Below are 10096 nucleotides of genomic sequence, written 5' to 3' on the forward strand. Positions count from 1 at the left end.
TGAAGATATCTGACATAAACAGAAGTATTTCTTAACAAAAACAAATGGCATATTGGACTAAACACCATGACTAAGAATGCATAAAAGTTGTGCCAGGGGGAAGAATCAAACCCCCATCACTCAATTTATAAGCTGCGTCTACACACTAGGTTCCAGTGACCTATCAACAGGGGTAAAACAATTGTATAACATTAGTAGATATGGAACTTTATTTTAAGAATGGAGTTGGTGCAATTTTTTGTACTTTCTCTTTCTATAAATTATTTATTTATTCCACATTTAGAGATTCCATTGACAAATTTCTCATTGTAGCTATTTGTATTCTCATTTGTGTAGCTATTTGTATTTTGTGGTGTGGTTCTTGTCTGAGAGGTTGTTGGAATGAGTATAAAGCAGACTGGAGATTTCCTGTTGACAGATCCACAGAATCTGCCATATTATATATTATTCATATAAATAAGTTTACAAACAACAATTAACTGAAATAAAGTCTGTACAACAATATAATAATTCTGATAATTGTAGCTGTGTTTATATTACTGTAGTGTTCTTGTCTATGAGATTGTCGGTATGAGTATAGAGCAGCCTGGAGGTTCCCTGTCACCTGTTGACAGATCCCCAGAATCTGCCATGATATGTCTCTGAACTGTAAAGGTATAAGGTGATCCTGATCATAGTGAACTAGGGTCTGTAGATCATCTAGAACTGTTTGAACTCGCATTGTGTCTATATGTCTGTAGCACAAGATCTCTAGCATGTATAACAGTACAAAGGGTGGGATAGCTAAAAACTGCAATTTCATCTGTAGACTAGACCATTGTTCTGGTATCAACTCGCTGATGTAATTGATTTTATTAAAAAGGTTGATATTCCATGCTACAGCCTGTCTGATCTTTGTAGACCAAGACTGTCCCCCTACAGCCTCAATATACATCTCTACATCTAGATTCCTACACATCACATAAGGCTGTGTCAACTTGTCCTTGATCTTCTGAATAATAGATAAAGCTTTTATGTATCTAAGTGTCATGTAATAATACATGGCTAGGTACATCATATCACTAATAAAACCAAACTTGGAAGCTAGTTTTAGTATGGAAACGGAGATTTTGTCAGCATTATACCTCAATTTGTTTTTCTGTGTACAGGTTTCGATGTGTAATTTGAAAGCAAGGCTCTGAAAGACAGAAGCTGTAAGTTTCTGTAGCATAAGAATGCTGTACTGTGAGGGGAAGGGTGACTCTATCATCTGTTCTAAAACTTCTAATGAATGTAGACAGGCGATGCATTTTTGTGGATTTAATGTTTGGATTGTTTCCCTGTCATGTATTTCTTTAAATAAGTATACATCAAATTCAGCTTCAGAAATAAGACTTGGTTCATCTGTACAGATGATGATTTTCGGGTTTTGAAGGACTTCTTCTATATCTGACTTAATGGAGGGACTTTGTAGCAGGAATGCTAAACCCTTCTCATACAATCTATACAGTCTAATAAATAGTTGATGTTGTTTTCCGCCATGAATTTTGCTCAGAAACATGTTGTTGTCTGGAATGAAAAAGTTAGGACAGACCCCCTCATACACCCATTTGAGGATGAGTTTAAAACAGACCCAGAAACACTCCAGGAGATTTTGTGGAGACCAGTGAGGTATTGCATTTTGTTGAATCACCCAGAAAACTGCTGTCTTCATGTGATAGGAAGACAGCAATTTATCATCATTACCTACTCCATTGTTAATTATTTCTGTTAAGAACAATTTAAGTAAGCCATAGGTTAAGAATTGACAATGATTCATTGCATACACAAGTTTTTGTTCTGCCAGAGAGAAAGAAATTCTCCATTCGTGGTCTTCATGATGTCCTAGCTTATGTCCAATTGCTACAAAGTGACATCCATTTTTCACTACTTCATCAACAACATGACGATGGGGCCATTAGTGACATCTGTTTATCCATGGGGAGGCAGATGGAGGCCAAAAGTCACTGACAAAACAGTTGGCATAATCATACTCTGTTGTTCCAAACATTCCACTGGCACAGGGTCCATGTTGGGATGCATTAAGTGGAAATGCAGAACACATAATTTGTCTGTATTTAGAACTAGATACATAATATCTGTTATTCATTCTAACACACGCTATCTGGATTCCTCTGTCCATGCTTGGTGACAACAAATATAACAAAGTGAATCCTGGTGGACTATCAGAACAGTCACAGAGGATCAGTGTCTGTCTGTTTGTGTTGTAGTACTGAGACTGTGATAATTCCCAGATCACACGGTGATTATTTGACCATATCATAATGTCCATATCTGATTCTTTCAGTCTAAATCCTTCTCTGCGACTTCCACTCAACATCATACTGCACTTTCCACTGATCATTTGGTTTTCCATTATCTCACTGATGTCCACCACATCTCTCCTCATGGCCACCAGTTGTGAGGTCCCCAGTTTACAACAAAGTCCCACAAACACTGACTCTGATACATCCTGAATGGCTGTTTTACTTGAAATGACGAAAGACAAATTCAATATATATCAATCTAACACAGTATGTGACTTAAGTCTTTAACTTAAAATTATCATAGATAAATCTATTTATATATCTTATATGCAGTGCAATTTCATCCTCTTTTTCTTAATAAAAAGAACTATTTACATCAATCATTTGTTTTCAACTTAATATCATTCAAATTTCAAAGAATAAAAAAATGAATATAACGAAGAATATATCGAGCTCAAAAAAATTATTTAAAAATTCATAAACAGGGGCCTCTAAAAATATCTGAGGTGGGATCAGGTATCATGGAGGAGTGAGCATCCCATCTGACCTTGTACTTGTCATGATCAGGCAAACGGAAAATCTCTAGACAATTTTGCGTGAAATGAAATATATGGAAATGTTACTTGACAACTTTATTAAGTGTTGATTTGTTTAAAGAAAAATTTTAATCATTCAAATTACGAGAGTTGTTACAAAAAGTTAACATTTTTAACACTGTATCGTGCATTCAGATACATTATACAGAGGTAATTTTAAAACATAAAGTAAAAAAACAATAGACCACCATATTGGTTTCATTTCTATATATATTAGCAAACACAACTGTAAAAAAAATACATGTATATATTTAAGAATACTTTAAAATGACAAAACAGCATTTTCCAAAACATTTTGAAAGCTTTCCTAAGTTAAAAATTATCAACAAAATCTAAAACTTACATTTGTGAAGTTCTAATGGAATCCATTTTGAGCATACTTAAGGTAGAGAGCGTATCAAGGTAATGCGCCAGCTGCATCAAATCAAAGTATAAACAAAAATCAATTTATACAGGGAAATGTCCGTCCATTGATTGATGTAGGAAGTTTAGTTACATTATTGTTTGAGTGTTTTAATTTTTTAGATTTTGTTTTAAGTGTCTATTGCCATTATGTAAGAGTTGATCGTCGTAGTTTATAATGAAATTTCAAGATAACGAAGAGTTATAAATGTCAAATTAAAACCATTTAAAACATACAAATTTTAATTTGAAACTGAGTAGACAAGGGTCACTAAAACATCGAAGATGGGATCACGTGCCATGGAGGAGAAAGCTTCCCTACTAGACAAGCACCGGCACCCGCCGTATGTATGTTGCCATAATCGGAGGAGTGGAAATTTAGTATAAAACAATACATGGCGTAAAAATTCGAATGAAAAACAGTATGTCAACATTTTACATTTGACTTAGTGATAGATTGTGATTACTAACAATATTTATGTAAGAAAAGCCTGTCTTGATTTTAAAATTTGTCGTATTCAGAGCATGCTCTTGAGTAGCGAATTAGTTGGATGACATATTCAACATATGTAGATGATAGCGGAATATTGTACTACATAAATATAAGGAAAGTTGACGTTAGAAAAGTTAAAGTGATCTCGCTTGTCATACAATTTAGTTTTTAGTTTGTATTTGTCGTCTGTAGTCAGTAAAACATACAAATATGAAGCAGATATGGCAGAATAAGTGTGTCTTTTGTTTCAAGTCCACTGGGATAAATCGAGTTGACATATAGTGCAAATTATTGCTAATTGATAAATAAATCATCGATATATCTGACTTTTGGGTTGTAGGCCATGACATGTGTTTTCTTCTGATGTAGTTTTTTTTAAATAAATTTTTCTTCACACGAATGTAAAACAGGTCGTCAAATAAAAGGAGCACAGTTAGCACGCATTGGAATTCCAACAGTTTGTAGTCTCCGGAGACGAGGTAGATTTTATAGTATAGAGGGGTCTAAACCTATGTATACTTATCTTTTCGTTATTTACAGAATTAAAGAGTGGCAGCGTATAACACTAAACAAAAGCAGACGGATTTCTTTAACCCAGAACGTAAGGAGGACTATGAATTTATCTCGGGAACTCGTATGAGAAAGCTTGCCAGGGAAGGCCAGGACCCGCCCGACGGATTCATGGCTCCTAATGCCTGGAAAGTCCTGGTCGAGTATTACCAGTCTGTTAAAGAATAACAGGAAGTGACAGGAAGTGAATCATCCTACAACAGAAAGTAGTCTGTAAACTACTAAGTGTAATTTTAGTGGTTTCTTCCTGCAGGGACCAATGTCTTTATAAATAATTTTTTTTGTTGAATTTATTATATATTTGTTTTATTTATTTATATTTTATGAGCAAATTGTTTAAATAAGGATATGGAAATAACGAACAGTATTCAATCTCAACGTCCATTAAACAAATATACAAAACAAGAGCAGATCTGCAAACACGGACCTCCGAAACATCAGAGGTGGGATCAGGTGCCATGGAGGAGTGAGCATCCCCTGCTGACCGGTCACACCCGCCGTGTGCTCATTGTCATAATCAGGAAATAACGGAAAAAATATTTACATTCTCTTTCTTATGGCATTAAAAATATTGTTATGAAAAATAAAAATCACTTTTATGATTAATTCTTCTTTTTTCCTTCACTGAATGTTGAAAAGTTATTAATGTTATTCATTGGTTATTTTAAGCAGACATTATATAAATATTGCATGTAGTTGAGTGTAACATTGAACATTTTCACCCCAAGGAAACCATTGTCAACCGAGGCGCAATGTTTTTCGAGGGGTGAAAATTTTCAATGTTACAATCATCTACATGCTATATTTATTATACTATACTGAATGTTTTATACAAATACATATAACAATGAACCTGCGCACATAAATTCTGCTCAGTAATAAGAAAGCGTGCTGTTTTTTGGAATATCACCCGTCGTCAGCAATGTTGACTGTTGCTATGCTGGAGGATGTGGCTTCCTTATTCACCGGGTAATACTGTTTTTTAATAAATTTTTCTTGACCATTCAGATTCAACTAATTTACATTGAAGTATAATATTACCAAGGGGTATTTAATAGCATCAATAAATTTATTTTTTATGTATAAAATCTAACATTTTTAATGACACTGTGTGTGGCTACTGCATGCATACTGTTGAATGGGATTACAGTGTAGAATGATTAAAAAACTTTTTTCATATGTGGGCCTTTTTAGGTATTTTTTAAATACTTTTTGTTAATACTTTTCAGTGTGGGAAACATCATACATACCTAGGTTGTAAATTGTATGATTTATAGATGTTTTGCCTTTATGTCTGATATATCTTACCTGAGTATTATTATGATTATACTGTACACCTGACCAATGTCTATGTTTTGTTTTATATACAGTATTTGACCTTGTTTACCAGGTAAGTTTTATTGTTTACTACACCTGATCTACCGCTGCTGTTTAACTGTATACTCCTGCGGGGGAGAGACAAGTGTTACAAACAAATATAAAGATTATATAAACCAGAGGGATCAATAAAGTACTTAAATTAATTATTGTCTTGTCTTTTGATTATTAATTGCAAAGATTAAAATAGAAAAATGTATTCTTTTCTTTTTATTATAGTTGAATACAGTGAATCATCACAGAAAATGTATATTTTGTCATCTGTTTGAAGACGTCTTTCATACATAAACAGAAGTACTTCTTAACAAAAACAAATGGCATATTGGACTAAACACCATGACTAAGAATGCATAAAAGTTGTGCCAGTGGGAAGAGTCAAACCCCCACTACTCAATTTGTAAGCTGCATCTAAACACTAGGTTCCAGTGACCTGCCATCAGGGGTAAAACAATAGTATAACAATGGTAGATATGAAGCCTTATTTTAAAAATGAAGTTTATGCAATCTTTTAAACTTTCTCTTTCTAAAAATTTTGTATTTTACTACATGCAAGCCCAAAATTGGAATAAAATAACCATATCTCATCTTATATATTATAAATGATAACGTGTGGAAATTAACACATTTTTATATTTCATTTATTCCATTCATTTAGAGATTCCATTGACAAATGTCCTGTATTCTCATTTCTGTAGCTGACTAGCTGTTTGTATTTTGTTGATTAGTTCTTGTCTGAGAGACTGTTGGTATGAGCAGCCTGGAGATTTCCTGTTGACAGATCCCCAGAATCTGCCATTTTATATATTATTCATATAAATAAGTTTACAAACAACAATTAACTGAAATAAAGTCTGTACAACAATATAATGATTCTGATAATATATTACTGTAGTGTTTGTTATTATGAGTATAGAGCAGCCTGGAGGTTCCCTGTCACCTGTTGACAGATCCCCAGAATCTGCCATGATGTGTCTCTGAGACGTGTATCTAAAATATGACTGTGATCATAGTGCACTAGGGTCTGTAGATCATCTAGAGCTGTTTGTATTCTCATTGTGTCTACAGATCTGTAACACAAGATCTCTAGCATGTATAACAAGATAAAGGGTGGGATAGCTAAAAACTGCAATTTCATCTGTAGACTAGACCATTGTTCTGGTATCAACTCGCTGATGTAATGGATTTTATTAAAAAGGTTGATATCCCATGCTACAGCCTGTCTTATCTTAGTAGACCAGGACTGTCCCACTACAGCCTCGGTATACATCTCTACATCTAGATTTCTACATATCACATATGGCTGTGTCAACTTGTCCTTGATCTTCTTTTAAAATAATAGATAAAGCTTTCAGGTATCTAAGTGTTTTGTAATAATACATGGCTATGTACATCATATCACTAATAAAACCAAACTTGGAGGCTAGTTTCAGCATGTAAATGGAGATTTTGTCAGCATTGTACCTCAATTTGTTTTTCTGTGTACAAGTTATTATGTGTAATATAAAAGCAAGGCTCTGAAGGACAGAAGCTGTAAGTTTCTGTAACATAAGGATGCCGTACTGTGTGAGGAAGGGTGACCTATCATCTGTTCTATTAAATGTAGACAGATGGTGCATTTTGTAGATTTAATGAGTGGAGTGTGTCCCTGTCATGTATTTCTTTAAATAAGTATACATCAAATTCAGCTTCAGAAATCAGAGTATGTTCATCTGTACAGATGGTGAGTCTTGGGTTTCGAAGGACTTACTTCTATATCTGACTTAATGGAGGGACTGTGTAGCATTTTACTAAACCCTTCTCATACAATCTATACAGCCTTCTAAATAGTTGATGTTATTTGTCGCCATGAATTTTACTCAGAAACATGTTATCTGGAATGAAAAAGTTAGGACAGATCCCCTCATACACCCATTTGAGGATGAGTTTAAAACAGACCCAGAAACACTCCAGGAGATTTTGTGGAGACCATTGAGATATTGTATTTTGTTGAATCACCCAGAAAACTGCTGTCTTCATGTGATAGGAAGACAGCAATTTATCATCATCACCTACTCCATTGTTGATTATTTCTGTTAAGAACAATTTAAGTAAGCCATAGGTTAAGAATTGACAGGGATTCATTGCATACACAAGTTTTTGTTCTGCCAGAGAGAAAGAAATTCTCCATTCAAGGTCTTCATGATGTCCTAGCTTATGTCTATGGCACGCCAAATTCACAAAAATGAGATAATCATAGTTTCACAGTCGATAAACTAGGTTTATTGGTTGTAAACTATAGTTAACGAACTGTAAACTATAGTTAACAACGTTAATCTATATTTCACATCTGTAAACCATAGTTAACACGATAATCTATGTTTCACAACCGTAAACTATACTTAACACCGAAAACTATCATTTGCGATTGCAAAACATAGATTATCTGATCAATACAGTTTCACGATTTGTAAACTATAGTTTACAAACCGTTAACTATAGTTAACGATCTGATGAATATAGTTTCATGATTTCACGATTTGTGAAACTATGATTAACAACTCTTAACTATAGTTTACGATTGTAAACTATTAAGTTTACAAACGTGACTCTATGTTTATCAACAAAACCTATTGTTAACGCTTATTACAGACAGATAAACTTAAATCATCATTCGTAAACTAAAGTTAACAACCGTTAAATATAGTTTTACAGTCGATAAACCTAGTTTATCAAATGTGAAACTAGGTTTATCTCATTTTTGTGAATTTGGCGTGCCATATATGTCCAATGGCTACAAAGTGACATCCATTTTTTATTATATCATCAACAATATGAGGCTGGGGCCATGAGTGACATCTGTCTATCCATGAGGAGGCAGATGGAGGCCAAAAGTCACTGACAAAACAGTTGGCATAATCATACTTTGTTGTTCCAAACATTCCACTGGCACAGGGTCCATGTTGGGATGCGTTAATTGGAAATGCAGAACACATGATTTGTCTGTATTTAGAACTAGATACATAATGTCTGTTATTCATTCTAACACACGCTCTATGGATGTATATGTTCGTTCTTGGTGACAGTAAATATAACAAAGTAAATCCTGGTGGACTATCAGAACAGTCACAGAGGATCAGTGTCTGTCTGTTTGTGTTGTAGTACTGAGACTGTGATAATTCCCAGATCACACGGTGATTATTTGGCCATATCATAATGTCCATATCTGATTCTTTCAGTCTAAAATCCTTCTCTTCGACTTCCACTTAACATACTGCACTCTCCACTTATTATTTGATTTTCCATCATCTCACTGATGTCCACCACGTCTCTCCTCATGGCCACCAGTTGTGAGGTCCCCACTTTACAACACAGTCCCACGAACACTGACTCGGATATATCCTGAATGGCTGTTATACTGGAAATGACGAAAGACATATTCAATATATCTAATACAGTATGTCACTTTAGTCTTTAAATTAAAATTATCATAGATAAATCTATTTTTATTTTCTCTAATATGCAGTGTAATTTGATCTTCTTAATTAAAAGAATTATTTACATCAATCATTTGTTTTCAACATAATATCAATCAAATTTCGAAGAATAAGAAATGAAGATTAAACAAATGAAAACTTAACAAAGTTGGCAAGTAAAATGTCCGAAATGTCCATAAAATATCTAGAAATTTTCCGCTTGCCTGATCATGACAAGAAGTACAAGGTCAGAGGGGATGCTCACTTCTCCATGGCACCTGATCCCACCTCTGATATTTTTAGAGTCCTCTGTTTATGTAATTTTCAAAAGTACTTTTGAGCTTCGTTATCTTCTTAAAGTTAAATGCATTCATTCAAATTTACAGAGTTGTTACAAAAGTTGTTATTTTTAACACTGTATCGTTCATTCCGATACATTATACAGGGGTAATTTTAGAACATTAAGTAAAAAACAATAGACCACCATATTAGTTTCATTTCTATATATATAACAGACACAACTGTAACAAAATACATGTATATATTTAAGAATACTTTAAAATGACAAAACAGCATTTTCCAAAACATTTTGAAAACCTTTCTAAGATAGAAATTATCAACAAAATCTAAAACTTACATTTCTGAAGTTCTAATGGAATCCATTTTGAGCAAACTTAAGGTAGAGAGAGTATCAAGTTAATGCGCCAGCTGTATCAAATCAAAGTATAAACAAAAATCAATTTATACAGGGAAATGTTCGTCAATTGATTGATGTAGGAAGTATAGTTACATTATTGTTTGAGTGTTTTAATTTTTTAGATTTTGTTTTAAGTGTCTTTTGCTATTATGTACGAGTTTTTCGTCGTAGTTTATGAAATTTGAAGATAACGAACAGTTACTAGTATAAATGTCAAATTGAAA

The 10096-nt window shown here is 33.7% G+C and overlaps 1 protein-coding gene and 1 pseudogene across 1 annotated transcript; both read right to left on the reverse strand.

Moving 5' to 3' along the window:
- Positions 1 to 268: 268 nt before the first annotated feature.
- LOC134247850 (uncharacterized) lies at positions 269 to 3250 on the reverse strand. The gene is given in 3 exon segments (XM_062730254.1): positions 269 to 429; positions 541 to 2507; positions 3225 to 3250. Coding segments are annotated over 3 exon segments (2154 nt in total).
- Positions 3251 to 6624: 3374 nt separating this feature from the next.
- Positions 6625 to 9871, reverse strand: LOC134247851 (uncharacterized; annotated as a pseudogene).
- Positions 9872 to 10096: the final 225 nt, after the last annotated feature.

The sequence above is a fragment of the Saccostrea cucullata genome, unplaced genomic scaffold (genome assembly GCF_032062105.1).
Source record: "Saccostrea cucullata isolate Sc308-1 unplaced genomic scaffold, CSIRO_AGI_Scuc_v1 ctg295, whole genome shotgun sequence".
Classification (NCBI taxonomy): domain Eukaryota; kingdom Metazoa; phylum Mollusca; class Bivalvia; order Ostreida; family Ostreidae; genus Saccostrea; species Saccostrea cuccullata.